The sequence below is a fragment of the Schistocerca gregaria genome, chromosome 5 (assembly GCF_023897955.1).
Source record: "Schistocerca gregaria isolate iqSchGreg1 chromosome 5, iqSchGreg1.2, whole genome shotgun sequence".
NCBI classification, from domain to species: Eukaryota; Metazoa; Arthropoda; class Insecta; order Orthoptera; family Acrididae; genus Schistocerca; species Schistocerca gregaria.
Genome location: NC_064924.1, coordinates 579,190,827 through 579,209,126, shown reverse-complemented (window position 1 = coordinate 579,209,126; position 18,300 = coordinate 579,190,827). Strand labels below are relative to the sequence as shown.

The following is an 18,300-nucleotide window of genomic DNA, read 5'->3' as shown; positions in this document are numbered from 1 at the left end:
AAATTTTGGACCAAGAACAGCAGAGATCCCACACCCGCTGGCATCTGTGTGTAGTTCTGTAGATGCTTTCTCATCACACAGACCAAGCACAGGGCTTTTCGCAGCACTTCGAAAGAATCTTGTTGAACACCACCCCAGATAAATTTAGCGTCAGCTTTTATCAACACTTGTTCTCTTGCAGTGGCCTGTATTTGAAAGAAAAGTCTTTGATAAAACGACGGTAATAAGAGCATAATCCGAGAAAGTCTCTCACATGTCAAATACTTATTGTAAAAGGAAATTCCGATATAGATCTCACCTTTTCTGCGTCTGGCCGCACACATTTGTTTGACACAGGGTGTCCAAGTACTTTGATTTCATTTGCTCCAATGAGACACTTTCTTGGATTAAGTTTCAGTCCGCCTTGCTGGAGACGCTTAAGAACGGCCATCAGTCTTTTTGTATGTTCATCAAATGTCTCTGAGAACAGAATAATGTTATCTAAATAACAAAGACACATCGTCCACTTCAGGTACCTTAGAAGACTATCCACCATCCGTTCGAAAGTTGGTAGTGCATTACACAAACCAAATGGCATTACGTGAAACTCATACAGTCCCTCATGGTGATGAATGCAGTCTTCTCACGACCTGCCTCATCTACTTCGATTTGCCAGTGTCCCTAGTGCATGTCCGTGGTTGAGAAAAACGTAGCCCACTTCAGACAATCTAGTGTATCGTGAATTTGTAGGAGAGGGTAAATGTCCTTTTTAGTTATCATATTAAGCTTCTGGCAATCAACACAGAAGCACCAAATGCCATCCTTCTTCGTGATGAGGACCACTGGTGATTACCATGGGCTCTGCGAAGGCTGAATGATGTCATTCTCCATCATCTTCTCTACCTCGTCGCGCATTATTCGACGTTCCGTTGCTGACACACGGTATGCTGTCTGGCTTATTGGTTGATGGTCTACATTGCTAATCAGGTGCTTCACCGTGGATTTGTCTAATTTGCTTTTCACGTGTTGAATGAAGCATTCAGAGAGCTCTTGAAGGACGGCAAGTAGATTCTTCTGTTGTTCGTTAGTGAGATTTGGTGGTAGTCGACCTAGAAGATCCTATCTCGTTGTGGTAACGCTAATTTCACCCGCAAACTACGCATGGGAGGTTTCTATGATGCTCAGTTGTTCGGCAATTAACGACTCCGCGTTTGCTACTCACATGCGTCTTGGAAGGATACTTTTTTTTTCATTTTTTCGTTATTGATCGTTGTGTTCGGTCGTTACGGACGTCGCAAGACATCCTGTTCAAGTTCGGTGTTTTCATGCTTCCACTCAGTTTTTTATTACAGAGGCCAAGGGGCTCTCTGACAGAACACGCTGAGCTACCGTGCCGGCCTTCACCACGATGTTACTCAGCCTCTGATGCGCCAATATAGATATAGTACTCAACGCATTCACAAACAATACACAACACATCATTCAAAATCTTTCGAGGTTAATTCCACGAAAGTGACAACTCTTAGCTAACCTGCCATTCCAGAGAGTCTGCTTTGCGTAGTAGGTCACGCGATTAAATGTTTTAAAATTGTGTTGTGCAGCACAGAGCATTAAAACGTAACACATTCCACTGGTTTTTTGGTGATCCTCTCACGGAGAAAGATGACTGTTCAAATACACTCCTGGAAATGGAAAAAAGAACACATTGACACCGGTGTGTCAGACCCACCATACTTGCTCCGGACACTGCGAGAGGGCTGTACAAGCAATGATCACACGCACGGCACAGCGGACACACCAGGAACCGTGGTGTTGGCCGTCGAATGGCGCTAGCTGCGCAGCATTTGTGCACCGCCGCCGTCAGTGTCAGCCAGTTTGCCGTGGCATACGGAGCTCCATCGCAGTCTTTAACACTGGTAGCATGCCGCGACAGCGTGGACGTGAACCGTATGTGCAGTTGACGGACTTTGAGCGAGGGCGTATAGTGGGCATGCGGGAGGCCGCGTGGACGTACCGCCGAATTGCTCAACACGTGGGGCGTGAGGTCTCCACAGTACATCGATGTTGTCGCCAGTGGTCGGCGGAAGGTGCACGTGCCCGTCGACCTGGGACCGGACCGCAGCGACGCACGGATGCACGCCAAGACCGTAGGATCCTACGCAGTGCCGTAGGGGACCGCACCGCCACTTCCCAGCAAATTAGGCACACTGTTGCTCCTGGGGTATCGGCGAGGACCATTCGCAACCGTCTCCATGAAGCTGGGCTACGGTCCCGCACACCGTTAGACCGTCTTCCGCTCACGCCCCAACATCGTGCAGCCCGTCTCCAGTGGTGTCGCGACAGGCGTGAATGGAGGGACGAATGGAGACGTGTCGTCTTCAGCGATGAGAGTTGCTTCTGCCTTGGTGCCAATGATGGTCGTATGCGTGTTTGGCGCCGTGCAGCTGAGCGCCACAATCAGGACTGCATACGACCGAGGCACACAGGGCCAACACCCGGCATCATGGTGTGGGGAGCGATCTCCTACACTGGCCGTACACCTCTGGTGACTGTCGAGGGGACACTGAATAGTGCACGGTACATCCAAACCGTCATCGAACCCATCGTTCTACCATTCCTAGACCGGCAAGGGAACTTGCTGTTCCAACAGGACAATGCACGTCCGCATGTATCCCGTGCCACCCAACGTGCTCTAGAAGGTGTAAGTCAACTACCCTGGCCAGCAAGATCTCCGGATCTGTCCCCCATTGAGCATGCTTGGGACTGGATGAAGCGTCGTCTCACGCGGTCTGCACGTCCAGCACGAACGCTGGTCCAACTGAGGCGCCAGGTGGAAATGGCATGGCAAGCCGTTCCACAGGACTACATCCAGCATCTCTACGATCGTCTCCATGGGAGAATAGCAGCCTGCATTGCTGCGAAAGGTGGATATACACTGTACTAGTGCCGACATTGTGCATGCTCTGTTGCCTGTGTCTATGTGCCTGTGGTTCTGTCAGTGTGATCATGTGATGTATCTGACCCCAAAGTTTCCCCTTCCTGGGACAATGAATTCACGGTGTTCTTATTTCAATTTCCAGGAGTGTATAAGCACTACGATCAGGTGTCAAGTGTCGTAGTCTCGTCACTTTACCACCGACCAAAGTAGGAACCTTAGTACTCTCATAAACCGATGTAGGGTTTTTATGACTGGAGTATCTGCACCATCATCCATGAATGCGGCAAAGTGAAGCCAGGTGAAGCAAGGAAAGTTTCTAAATTTCATCTTGTGATTAGGAGCGTCTGTTGTTGTTTTTGAGGTTCCTGGTTTGAAAACGGATTCACGAATTGAATTTTGTTGTACGAATGTAAATGTCGTGGTATTTCGTCTGAATTTTAGACGGTCAAGAAATTTCTTATTTTTTCTAAAATGTATGCTTGTAGCCAACCAGGATTCGCAGGAGTGTAAAAAGGTGTTTCGGTGTCCTCCAAAGTCGCTAACTTTGTTAACAACATAAACTATTTAAAGATGCAACATGTTTCGACATATAAACCTCATCTTAAGGTTACAAAATCAAGATAAAAACTTTTAACAGAATTACATGTAGATACTGGCTCTATTCTATCTGTGCTTCATGTGTTGTGGTCATCCTTGTTGACACGAAATGGCTGTCTTTTTTGGGGTTTTCACTTATCTTCATAGCAATGATGGCAACTGAACACTCCAAAAGAAGACAGCCATTTCATATGAACAAAGTTGACCACTACATATGAAAAGACTGTACAGAATAAATTTAACATCTCTTTGCACCTTTGTTAAATCTTCGTGCACTGAGACTGAGGTGTACACTTCGAAACTTGTAGAAATATTAAATAATTGAGGTAATAAACAAATTTGGGAATCGTAACGGGGTCTGAGAAACTTTTTCACATTTTGAAACTACTGATCGTTTAACAGTCAGTGTGGCTTCGCTGCAGTTCCCCTATTTCCCGATAGTAGAAAATGAGGTGCCCTTCTTTGAACTTTTGGGATGTCCTCTGTTGATTCTATCCGATGCTGTTCCCACACCACACCTCTCGCCGGCCGGAGTGGCCGAGCGCTTATAGGCGCTACAGTCTAAAACCTCGCAACCGCTATGGTCGCAGGTTCGAATCCTGCCTCGGGCATGGATGTGTGTTATGTCCTTAGGTTTAAGTAGTTGTAAGCTCTAGGGGACTGATGACCTCAGAAGATAAGTCCCACAGTGCTCAGAGCCATTTGAAACACACCGCTTAGTAGTACTCCCGGAGGGGACGTACAGTCGAAATGTAGGCCGTCCCTTTAATGGATCTTCATCATTTTCTCAGTGCTGGTAGTTTTTCGTTTATTTTGACAATAACATTAGCTAAGTGATGGTTCCAACTTAAGTTTTTCATAATTGTAATCCATAACTATGTAGTTGAATTTACAGCCTTTAGATTTGTGTGTTTTACCGTATATCGCACCATATAGTTTGCAATTTGTATTGTTCATCTGATGACTTGATATGATGGTAAACGACAGCATCATTGGCAAATTTAAGCGTCAATGGTGAACCGTCTTGATAATGGTACGTAGAGCTCTAATTTTCCTTTAAGACTCGTTACACTTTTTCCACCTACAATTATGGATGCCCGGAGAACAAATACAGTACCAGTTGGATTCATTCATACACGACATTGACCTGAAAGTCTTAATGAACAATGTACACATTATACTTTGGTACCGACACATCGATAGCTGACACAATATCGACAAATGTTTGGCTGATGTGATAAAAGAGCATGCATGTTAAACTTTACTGTTTGTTTCAGAACTTTATACTTATGGTAGTGGGTGAACTACATTTTTAAAAAATATTTTCACTTCAGTGCTATCACATAAGCCGTAGTACTCTTGCAGGGTGTGACAGTGGACTGCTTCGAGACTTACGCAGCAAGGAAAGATGATGGGGGCGAACCTTACTAATATCAGAGAAGAAGACTATGATTGGTGGAAATCACAAGAGGCAAATTCAACCAGAAATTTTTAATGTTGTTACATAAACTGTTATACTATTACTATGTTACTACACTAATGGCCAATAACATTGAAACACCACGAAGAAATGCAGAAGATAAACGGGTATTCATTGGACAAATACATTATACTAGAACTGACATTTGATTACATTTTCACGCAATGTGGGTGCATAGATCCTGAGAAATCAGTACCCAGAATAACCACCTCTGTCCGTAAGAACGACCTTGATACGCCTGGACATTCAGTCAAACAGAGTTTGGATGGCGTGTACAGATAAAGTTGTCCACGCAGCTCACTCGCGACACCACAGTTTATGAAGAGTAGTGAATGGCGTATTGTGACGAGCCAGTTGCTCGGCAACTTTTGACCAGACGTTTTCAATTGGTGACAGATCTGGAGAATGTGCTTGCCAGGGCTGCAGTCGAACAGTTTCTGTATCCAGAAAGGCCCGTACAGGAAATGCAACATGCGGTCGTGCATATCCTGCTGAAACATAGGGTTTCGTAGGTATCGAATTAAGGGTAGAGCCACGGGTCGTAACACATCTGGAATGTAACGTCCACTGTTCAAAGTGCCGTCGATCACGAGACGTGTAACCAATGACACCCCATAGCAGCACAGCAGGGTGATACGCCAGGATGGCGATGACGAATACGCGCTTCCAATGTGCGTTCACCGCGATGTCGCCAAACACGGATGCGACCATCACGATGCTGTAAACAGAACCTGGATTCATCCGAAGTAATTACGTTTTGCCATTCGTGCACCCAGGTTCGTCGTTGAGTACACCACCGCAGGCACTCCAGTCTGTGATGCATCGTCAAGGGTAACCGCAGCCATGTTCTCCGAGCTGATAATCCATGCTGCTGCAAACGCGCTCGATCTGTTCGTGCAGATGGTTTTTGTCTTGCAAACGTCCCCATCTGTTGACGCAGGTATGGGGACGTGGCTGCACGATCCGTTACAGCCATGCGGATAAAATGCCTGTCATCTCGAGTGCTAGTCATACGACGCCGTTGGGAGCCAGCACGGAATTCCGTATTACCCTCCCTGAACCCACCGATTCCATATTCTGCTAATAGTCATTGGATCTCGACCAACAAAGTGCAGCAATGTCGCAATACGGTAAACCGCAATCACGATAGGCTACAATCCAACATTTATTAAAGTCGGAAACGTGATGGTACGCATTTCTTCTCCTTACACGAGGCATCACCACAACATTTCACCAGCCAACACCGGTCAACTGCTGTTTGTGTATGAGAAATCGGTTGTAAACTTTCCTCTTGTGAGCACGTTGTATGTGTCGCCAACGGCGCCAACCTTGTGTGAATGCTCTGAAAAGCTAATCATTTGCATATCACAGCATCTTCTTCCTGTCGGTTAAGTGTCGTGTTTGTAGCACGTCATCTTCATGGTGTAGCAATTTTAATTGCCAGCAGTGTAAATGAGATTATACCGTCTTATTTGATACAAAGAAGCTCAATACAAATTTTTGTACTATTCTAAAACTATGCGCGGATGCATATTAGTAATTTAAGAAAGAAGGTTGAAAGACATCCTAAAAATGTGTAACTTAACGGGGGCTACCAGGGGCGGAATAGATGCGAAAATGGATCACTGAGATATCAGCGTCAACTGGCTACCTAGTACACCGTTCTTCTAGTGAAAATGAATTTGCTTTGCACTTGCAGGTGTTACAAAACTAAATATCACACAGTACTCACCGAGATGAATATCCATACACCTACATCTACATCTACATTTATACTCTGCAAGCCACCCATCGGTGTGTGCCGGAGGGCACTTTACGTGCCACTGTCATTACCTGCCTTTCCTGTTCCAGTCGCGTATGGTTTGCGGGAAGAACGACTGACGGAAAGCCTCCGTGCGAGCTCACGTCTCTGTAATTTTACATTCGTGACCTCCTCGGGAGGTATAAGTAGGGGAAAGCAAGAGATTCGATACTTCATCCAGAAACACACACCCTCGAAACCTGGACAGCAAGCTACATCGATGCAGAGCACCTCTCCTTCAAAGTCTGCCACTTGAGTTTGCTCCATCTCCGTAACGCTATCACGCTTACCAAATAACCCTGTGACGAAACGCGCCGCTCTTCTTTGGATCTTCTCTACCTCCTCCGTCAACCCGACCTGGTTAGGATCCCACACTGATGAGCAATACTCGAGTATAGGTCTAACGAGTGTTTTGTAAGCCTCCTTCTTTGTTGATGGACTATATTTCCTAAGGAGTCTCCCAATGAATCTCAACCTGGTACCCGCCTTACCAACCTTTAATTTTATATGATCATTCCACTTCAAATCGTTCCGCACGCTCACTCCCAGACATTTTACATAAGTAACTGCTACAAGTGTTTGTGCCGCTATCATATAATCACACAATAAAGGATCCTTCTTTCTATGTATTCGCCATACATTACATTTGTCTATGTTAAAGGTCAGTTGCCACTCCCTGCACCAAGTGCCTATCTCGCTGCAGATCTTCCTGCATTTCGGTACAATTTTCTAATGCTGTAACTTCTCTGTATACTACAGCATCACCCGCGAAAAGCCGCATACAACTTCCGACACTACTAGGTCATATATATATATATATATATATATATATATATATATATATATATATATATATATATTTGTGAAAAGCAGTGGTCCAATAACACTCCCCTGAGGCACGTCAGAGGTTACTTTAACGTCTGTAGACGTCTCTCCATTGAGAACAACATGCTGTGTTCTGTTTGCTAAAATCTCTTCAATCGAGCCACACAGCTGGTCTGATATTCCGTAGGCTCTTACTTTGTTCTTCAGGTGACAGTGCGGAACTGTATCGAACGCCTTCCGGATGTCAATGAAAATGGCACCTACCTGGGAGCCTGCATCTAATATTTTCTGGGTCTCATGAGCAAATAAAACGAGTTGAGTCTCACACGATCGCTGTTTCCGCAATCCATGTTGATTCCTACAGAGTAGATTCTGGGTTTCCAGAAACGACATGATACGCAAGCAAAAAACGTGTTCTAAGATTCTACAAAAAATCGACATCAGATATGTCTATAGTTTTGCACATCTGCTCAACGACCCTTCTTGAAGACTGGGACTATCTGTGCTCTTTTCCAATCATTTGGAACCTTCCGTTCCTCTAGAGACTTGCGGTACACAGCTGTTAGACGGGGGGCAATTTCTTTCCCGTACTCTGTGTAGAATCGAATTGGTATCCCGTCAGGTCCAATGGACTTTCCTCCGTTGAGTGATTTCAGTTGCTTTTCTATTCCTTGGACAGTTATTTCGATGCCAGTAATTTTTCCGTTTGTGCGAGGATTTTGAGAAGGAACTGTAGTGCGGTCTTCCTCAGTGAAACACTTTGGAAAAAGGTGTTTAGTATTTCAGCTTTATGAGTGTCATGCTCTGTTTCAATGCAATCATCATCGCGGAGTGTCTGGATATGCTTTTTAGAGCCACTTGCAGATTTCACGTAAGACCAGAACTTCCAAGGATTTTCAGTCAAGTCGGCACATAGAATTCTACTTTCGAATTCACTGAACGCTTTACGCACAACCCTCCATACGCTAATTCTGACATCGTTTAGCTTCTGTTTGAGAGGTTTTGGCTGCGTTTAAACATGCACTGAAGCTCTCTTTGCTTTCGCAGTAGTTTCCTAACTTTGTTGTTGAACCAAGGTGGGTTTTTCCCGTCCCTCACAGTTTTACTCGGCACGTACCTGTCTAGAACGCATTTTACGATTGCCTTGAACTTTTTCCATAAGCACTCAACATTGTCAGTGTCGGAACAGAAATTTTTGTTGTGATCTGGTAGGTAGTCTGAAATCTGCCTTCTATTACTGTTGCTAAACAGATAAACCTTCCTCCCTTTTTTTATATTCCTGTTTACTTCCATATTAAGGGATGCTGCAACGGCCTTATGATCACTTGGCTTGTTTCTTAGGGAAGGAGACCAGACAGCGAGGTCATCGGTCTCATCGGAATAGGGAAGGACGGGGAAGGAAGTCGGCAGTGCCCTTTCAAAGGAACCATCCCGGCATTTGCCTGGAGCGATTTAGGGAAATCACGGAAAACCTAAATCAGGATGGCCGGACGCGGGATTGCACCGTCGTCCTCCCGAATGCGAGTCCAGTGTGCTAGCCACTGCGCCACCTCACTCGGTTTATGATCACTGATTCCCTGTTCTCCGCTTACAGAATGGAAAAGTTCGGTGCTGTTTGTTGTCAGTAGGTCCAAGATGTTACCTCCACGAGTCGGTTCTCTGTTTAATTGCTTGAGGTAATTTTCGGAGAGCGGACTCAGTATAATGTCACTCGATGCTCTGTCCCTATCTCCCGACCTAAACATTTGAGTGTCGCAGTCTATATCTGGTAAATTGAAATCTCCACCTCAGACCATAACATGCTGAGCCGCTACTTCGTTTTGACCTGTAGGAAACACTCTTTACGTGAGAGTAAAAGCCTCCTCTGTGGCTAGGGCTATGTTGTACTAAACGAGCCTTTGATATGCACCGAGTACCCCCACTCGATATGCAAATCGTCCCACTAGGATGCAAATGTAAGGTAATGTCGTAAACGCAAGGACGAGGAAGAAATGGATGATGCTGACATATGAACCATAGCGGCGAGTCTTACAAGAAAATGGTAAGTATGAGAGCAGCATTGGGGATAAATGTCTACTGTAATGAAACAGGAGTTTACAAATCTTATGACTTATTGAGAACTGAGTTGAGTGGAGATTATCACCAGACCTAAACAAGTAAACATTTTCTCTTTCTTAAGGGAAACTAGTGTAAGAACCGAGTTGATGGAAATAGATACGATAATCTGTTAGGGTGAGCAGTGAAGGTAATAAAGGAAAGAAAATTTCTCAGGTAACTCAGCTGCACACAGAGTGTAATCGGGATTATTTGCAGGGTCGCTCTGATCGTGGCAATTGCCACTATTTGGTAAAAAACAAATGAAATGCGCATATGCCATCGTTGGTCGGGAGGTCCGAGGCGGGGAAGTTCGGCCGCAAAGTGCAAGAAATATTTCAGTCGACGCCACATTGGGAAATTGCGCGCCGGTGATGGGGATGAAATGATAATGAGGAGAACACAACACCCAGTCGCCGAAAGAAGAAAATCTTGCATTGAAGGCGACCACCCAGCTAAGCATGCGAATCTGGTGATAGTAGTGAATAAGAATGCGATGAAGCCCAACAACAAAGCCACGCCCAAAACGCGTGACCGACTAATATCAAGTGATATCAGAGCGTGCGTAATCCCTGCAGATTGTCGCTCGCGCACCACATTTCTATGTAAACTGTAAACAAGTTAAAGAGTGCAGAGGTGAAATGCAATGACAGGGAACGATGCTCTGCCAAGTTTGCGTCCCTTCAGCCACTTTGTCCAAATAACCTCACTCTCTTCGCTCTAACAACTTGTTCTCTCCGCCCGTACCCTCCTAAATTAATCAAAATTTGTGGTATATCAACCTAAACGACCGTCTCAGACGCTGGCTACGTAAATTCTCTTGTAAAAATTGGTGTGATCATTATGCTAAGTAGTCTGATCATTTTCGGTAATCTGCGATTGCCAATGAATGGTAAGCCACCGATCCCATAGTTTGCAAGTGCCGATCAATCGTTTATCCCTTCCTTTCTCTTCGCTACTCAACGTGGACTTTGTTATTAACAATGCCCCCACGCGAGACGTCGGCAAGATGAAAAGTTCGTCGAAATGGTGGAGTTTCCTCTCTCACGCTATGGAGCGATCTTATCTTCTCAAGGTGCACTGAGTCGTACACATTCGCCGCCTGCCGACTAGTTTCCCCTGCCCAATAAGCGGGTAGCCAACAGCAGATTTGAGATACTCTGTTGAAAACATTGTGGTCTCACCAATGTGCGGGGCATGGCTGGCAGACCACACTGGCCCAGGGCCGTCAGTTCGAAGAAGCGCTAATCCTTGGTTCAAATGGCTCTGAGCACTATGGGAGTGAACATCTGTGGTCATCAGTCCCCTAGAACATAGAACTACTTAAACCTAACTAACCTAAGGACATCACACACATCCATCGTCGAGGCAGGATTCCAACCGGCGACCGTGGCGGTCACGCGGTTCCAGAATGAGGCGCCTAGAACCGCACGGCCACAACGGCCTAGCGCGCTAATACTCTTTAACAGAGAAACGGACAACTCGCCTAAAGGACTATGGCTGAACGATCTCTGGCCCTTACCTGGACATTCCATTGAGACTTGAGCCCTATATTACGTATACATTACTTTCTAGAAAACAAAAACTGCCTATCATATTACTTTTTCTACACAGTTAAGTAATAAAATGGGACGCGGGCTGGCTACAGCTCTACGCACTTTAACATCTACTGCTTGATGAATTTTAGGTTGCAATTAAAGTATTTCAAGTGGTTTCGAATGTTACATTGTGTTCTACTTGATAATTGTTTATAGTATTTTAACTGTAGTGTCTGTCATTCTACGCCGAATGTTTCAGAATAGCTCAGCATATTTCGGTACAATTTGTCTAAAATTTTGCTCTTAATTGTGTTACTATCCGAGGGAATTAGTAACATTTTTGTTAAATAAGAATCTGTTCATTATGTCAGTATTTAAATATGATTACCAAATATAATAAATCTTATCCGTATTTTGTATTTCAATTCCAATATAATAGTTTTTTTCTGTTTTTCATACTATGCATTTCTGCTTCCTAGAAAGGTCTGCTTGCAGTTATTCTGGACTAAGTTCATTATTTTCTTCAAAATATGCGAGTGGCCGTTGTGACCGAGAGGGTTCTATACCCGGGCCGCTGAAATATTGCACTTGACGTTTGCGTATGAAGTTGGCAGCGTAACAGAGTAACAAGTGAAGAACGATAGGAGCTAGACGTTCAGCGTGGGGCGCCAGCCAATCACAGCGCAGTGAGCACTGCTGTTACTCACATGCTGTGACGTCAAAGTTCCCGCGTTGCCGGCTTTGTTTAGTGAATGTGTATACAACGTGAGTTGTATGTTGTGTACCGCGTGTTTTCGTTGTACTGGGTGCTATATCGTTGTGACATTTCTTACGTTGTGAGTTTACGCACTTGGAAAATGCCACCGAAAAGACTTCGTTCACCTAGTGACAATCCTTTGCGTCGAGGGGTGCCGCTAAACAGCTAGGCACTGGAGTCGCTACGCAGAACTCGTGAGTTTTACGAGCAGGAGAAAAACTACGTAAGCATTCATGGACAGCCATCAATTCCTGCCCACAAAGTGGTGGAACATACGTCGAAAACTCTTGGTATTAGTGCAAGAACGGTAGTAAGTAAGGGAGTATTACTACAAAACTTGGAAGATACTGAAGTGAGCCGTAATGATACATGCTGTCTGGACCAAATAATACATTTTTATCAACCCCGGGAAAGAAGAAAAAGCGGCCTTGTCCTATCACAGATTTAGATTCTTTCCAGACTGATGCAGTTCGTAGGCATGTTTATGCTTACTAGAGCAGAAAAGAGTATCCGACTGTAGCTAAGTTATTAATTTCTTTAAAAGAAAGTGAACTCTTCAGGTGTGGTAAAACATCACTAAAAATTGTGCTAAAAATATGGGTTTCCGTTACAAAACGCTAGACGGACGCAAAGTACTATTAGAGAGGGCACATATTGTTACCGCTTGTAGCATTTTCTTGCACAAAATTGTGGGCAGAGACATTCATTCCATAATTTGGCTAGACGAAACGTGGGTTAATGCCGGGGAAGCTGTCAGTAAATGTTGGACGGATAACACACCCAGCAGTAGCGGCCATCAGCCGACGGGAAGAGGAGCTAGATTAATTGTGGTCCATGCAGGCTCCTCCAGTGGTTTTGTCCCTGACGCACTTTTAGTTTTTAGATCAAAAAAGACTGGTGATTACCATGAAGGTATGGATCACACACGATTTGTTGAGTGGTTCAGGAACCTTTTAAAACAATTTCCTGTCCCTACAACAATTGTAATGGACAATGCTCCATATCATTCGGTGATACAGAACAAAGCCCCAACTACAAATGATCGGAAAGAAGTTATGGTGCAGAGGTTACAGGCTCGAAATATTGCAGCGGATATGGGTATGACAAAGGTTCTGTTATATTCTCTTGTTAAAGAAAATAAGCCTACAACTACATACGTAGTAGACGAAACTGCCAAGGAGCAGGGTCATACTGTAATAAGGCTGCCACCATATCACTGCCATTTCAACTCTACTGAGTTAGTATGGAGTGACGTAAACATGTATGTAAGGAACAACAACAAGTCCTTTACAATAACAGAGGTGGAAAAGCTGTTGCGTGAAGCTCTTGTGACTCTGGATGCAGCCTCAAGGAGAAAAAAAGTAGAGCACGTCGAGAAGCTTATACGAGCAGCAGAGACAATAGAAGGCATTATCAGTGGCATGAACAATTAATGATTAGTCTTGCCGATGACGACGATGAAGACGGTTTTAGCGATGAATCGGACAACAGTGACGATGGCGAGCTGGATAGAATAGCGCCATTATCGCTGTAAATTGGTGAGTGAAAAATTACTAATATTGGTTATTTATTGCAAATTCGGTTATTATTTATGTTGTAAACTACGTACACTATTGATTTTAAAGTATCAGTCGTCAGATACTTGTTTTTTGTATTTCTTTGCTCCGTTATTGAATGGGTGCGCATTGTTATGCTTTTACATGCATTATTATACGGTTGTTTACTTCCTGTCATTGTAGTACAACTAAAAACGAGTTTTTATATACATTGTAATTGCTCAATCGCTTGCATTTACGAGACGGGACGGAAAACTGTATCGTCTGCTGTGTGTATCGATGCTGCTGTTGCAACATCGCTATTACAGTATAGCCAACCTAACTAGACAAAAAAGCGAACTGTCAAGTGCAATGTTTCGCCGGCGGGGGTATAGGCGCTTCAGTCTGGAACCGCGCGAACGCTACGGTAGCAGGTTCGAATCCTGCCTCGAGCATTGATCTGTGTGAAGTCCTTAGGTTAGTTAGGTTTAAATAGTTCGAATTTCTAGGATACTAATGACCTCATTAAGTCCCATAGTGCTCACAGCAATTTTTTTAAAAATTTTCGGAAATACGAGACGCAATCCCAAAACTTATATACAGGATTCTTTATTAGACCTCCATGCAAATTGTCAACGTAATTAACAAAACTGTCACATCATAATTCTTGTTGTTAAGCAAATACACAAATTATCAAGAATATTAGGACCTTGCTTAATAGCAATTTGGTCCATCTTCGGAATTCCACACATCAGTGATTCTCCCTTCCAGGGATTCTACAAGTTCTTACCATAATACATTTCCGCTGGCGTAAAGTGCAGTTCACATACAGGTAGATTATGGTCCGGTGATTAGTGAGCTCAGAGCAGTGATCCGACAGTATGACGGATTAGCTCTATACGGTTGACATCAGGCGACAGATGAATTTTGTCGTCACCAAAAAAATGCTGAAATGTGTCTGAATTGCTAAGGGCCCAAACCGATTAGGTCATTGGTCCCCCGCTTAGGTCATTGATCCCTAGACTTACACGCTACTTAAATTAACTTAAACTGACCTATGCTAAGAACAACACACACCCATGCCTGAGGGAGGACTCGAACCTCCGGCTGGATGGGCCGTCTCCCCAGCACATCGTGCGTTCACTATCATGTTCCTTAGATCACTGCACCACAAGTTTAGCTCTGAAACACTAAGCGTTATTCTACAGGAAGATTCCACCGTCGTCAAGAAAGAAGGGAAGCATGAAGGGAGAGCAGTTGGTGTACAGTAATATTTTACGTAGTCCACAAGTCTCATGCGGGTCAGTATGTTGCCACAAATTATGGTGGTGCTTTATGTATTGGTATTTATAAATTACGAAAATTTGGAGTTAATGTTATTGGCCCTATTTGACAGGTGAAAATTATTTTCGTAAGTGACGCAGTTGGGGTACTTCTAGCAGTTACTTAGCCCAGCATGGTGTTTTTATATTTAGAAGTTCAATTTGTCAATTATATTTGCAAGTCCAAAGGTGGGGATCAAAGAAAGATACTGAATTTAGAATTATCGAATGCTGTTATTGTTTCAGAGGAAAGACAGCTTATCGAACCGCTTATCAAGAGAAATCTACATGTTAGATTTGTTTTTTCTTGTCAAAATTAGAGTATACTAAGATATCTATTACGATTTTCGGCCGTTACCATTTAGAACAATAGCACTGTCCGCTGCACCAAAGTCCCCTATAAAGATTTGCATAAAGAATTTAAATTTACCACTGCATGAATATAGGAGCTGGTATAGATGAACATTAGCAACACTTTTAAGTAATAATTGATTATATTCAGGCTACATGTTACATGAGACTTACGTTTTAGTTCCTTGTCACAAAATGGCTTCTTACACTACGAAGAAACAAAAACGAAGAGCATGCGATATTTTGGCACAATAAACAGATTGTTATTATATTTTCAGTTCATATTGATTGATTACTGACTCTTTGTAATTTTTCTCAGTTGCGAAATCAATTTTTATATATTTGCAAAGTTATTAAATATCATGTTATTTGGCGTATCGCCACAAGGTCTCACGGAAGCCCAGGTAAATGTCCTACACAGATTGCTGCTGCTATCACCGGGTTGCTTCCATAATGTGTTTCGAGGAGCCGTTCGTCTGTAGTACGGCATATCCGGGCACGAAAGTCCACCATGTGTAAAGAGGAAAGTGATTCACCCACCTCGGAAACACGATTCCATTGACCGTACCTCGAATCTTGATGATGTCGTGTCCAATGCAATCCCGTTGGATTAACATGGAACCATGTAGATTTTGCCCACTGAGGAGACCCTTGTTGAGCAGCGTGCTGCGAAACGTATGTACCTGCACCACTAGTATACTCTCTTCAGATATGCCAGTGATCGCCTCCTTTCCTCCTTTAAAGAGAGGGCATTTCTTGTATCTACAGCTTCTTTGCTGTGGCGTGGACTTCGAACAACTTGTCTCACTTTCGAGATTTTTACCGTCCTTCAACCATCTTACACAGCATGCGAACAGCCGACCAGTTCTGGCGTTTCTAAGATGATGTTTCCAATGTGCTCCGCCATAACGGTCTGCCCTTTTTCATAATCGCGGACGCCATACATTTCCCCAATCTGCAACTCGTAATGTCGCCATGATGTTTCCTCACCCGCCTCTGCTCCGTTATATACTGCCCTTATCGCAACATATGCCCGCAACATTACTATGCCACATTCATTTTCGCAGCGGGTGCTAGCCATAACGTTTTGGCTTAACAGTGTACGTCCCTGTTAGAATTTCAGTCCACTTTAATTATAATTATCTGGTCTTCGTTCTCCGTTATAGGATGTACTTTGTTCTGTTGTAAGTTTCACTTAAACGTAAATTCTTACCTGTAAATGTACTTAATATAGCTAGTTTGTTATTATTCTGCAGTGTGCTGAAGCAACGTCTACTTGAATATTACTCGTTTCAGAAATAAAAAATTCATTTACACATCTGTCCTCGCTACAAAGCATAATCGAAGGACAAATTTAAAATCTAAAGCAAAATGGGATGGTAGGACACCGACTCAGATGTTTTACTGCACCCCATTGTATCTCTAATAAAAGATTAATTTCACCATTTTACAGTCACATTACCTTGTATATAGCGACTGCGTTTGAAAGCATGACGCAGGTGTTCAGAGACAGGGTGAGCATGTCGTCGCCACCGATTCCTATGGCGATGAGCTCAGAGACGAGCAGCGACCCCATACAGAGGAATACCACGGCTTTATAGAAGTGATGAACAAGCAGCCACGGCCCAGAGGTCGACCGTGACACGAGGGCCCACGCGTGCATCAGGGTGACCAGGAAGTCCATCGCCACATTTCTGTTATCTTCTTCTTCACTCTTCATGATGCCTCACCTCTGCTGGAAGTACACAGGTTTGGGGCGATCTTCCAGCAAATGGATCTGGAGAAATACCATACCATGCATTTTATTTTCACATTCAAAACAGAGTCAAACAAAATTCCATAATGCATAATGTTAATAAAAAACCAAACACGTATCAAAATAACTTCGAAATAATTGACATTTGTAGAGGATGATAAAGTTGGGTTGGATTGTTTGCTGGATGTACCCTACTTTGAAAAAGCTTTCTTCTCTCTTATTTTATTCTCTCATACCCTATCACTTCTCCTCTTCTGCTCTCCCCATTCTCTCTCCCCTACCCCTCCATTCTACCTTACAGCTTTCCCACCAACTTCCTCTCCTGCTACCCCACCATTCCTCCAGCTCTATAACAGCCCTTACCTTCGCCATTTCCACTACACCACCATTTCTTGCTCCCCTGGCCCCTCGCCATGCCCCATCACCCTTGCTCCCTACCCCTCCTCCTCCCCAAGTATTCTCCCTTCCCCCTCTCAATACCTTCTCCATCCCGCTGGCTCATTTAGCCCCATTCACCCTTTCTCCCAGATGCCTGCACAACACTCCCCTTGCATCACTCCGGTGTACTTCCACTGCTCCCTGCCAAGCCCTCTCCCTCCTGCTTTCCACAAGCTCCCCTCCCCTCCCCTCCCCACCCCTCCCCTCCCCTCTCCTCTCCTCTCCTCTCCTCTCCTCTCCTCTCCTCTCCTCTCCTCTCCTCTCCTCTCCTCTCCTCTCCTCTCCTCTCCTCTCCTCTCCTCTCCTCTCCTCTCCTCTCCTCTCCTCTCCTCTCCTCTCCTCTCCTCTCCTCTCCTCTCCTCTCCTCTCCTCTCCTCTCCTCTCCTCTCCTCTCCTCTCCTCTCCTCTCCTCTCCTCTCCTCTCCTCTCCTCTCCTCTCCTCTCCTCTCCTCTCCTCTCCTCTCCTCTCCTCTCCTCTCCTCTCCTCTCCTCTCCTCTCCTCTCCTCTCCTCTCCTCTCCTCTCCTCTCCTCTCCTCTCCTCTCCTCTCCTCTCCTCTCCTCTCCTCTCCTCTCCTCTCCTCTCCTCTCCTCTCCTCTCCTCTCCTCATTCCCTACCCCATCCCCTTCACTCGAATTCCCTCATCTCCTTTCGTCTCTCCGTCCTTCATCTCCTGTCCTCCTTCTTTAGTATAGAAGGAATGTTGTATCTCAAATTTGTCTGACCACTATTAACGGCGCTTAGAGTCATGACAAAGAGAGACCACCTACTTCTCTCAAACAAAATCAAAATTCCCGAGCTTCACGTCCCTGCTTGACGAACTTACCACAATCAAAACTGTTATAACCTCCTACTCCGTGAGACATTGTGGAGAGATGTACTAACGCTGG

At 44.5% G+C, this 18,300-nt stretch overlaps 1 protein-coding gene across 1 annotated transcript in view; it reads right to left on the bottom strand.

The window, feature by feature from the left end:
* LOC126273416 (odorant receptor 4-like) overlaps nucleotides 1-16,937 on the bottom strand; it is a 72,610-nt gene extending 55,673 nt beyond the window's left edge. The window contains exon 1 of the mRNA XM_049976967.1: nucleotides 16,680-16,937. Within this exon, the coding sequence (XP_049832924.1) occupies nucleotides 16,680-16,937 (258 nt within the window). The remainder of the gene's footprint in view (nucleotides 1-16,679) is intronic.
* Nucleotides 16,938-18,300: the final 1,363 nt, after the last annotated feature.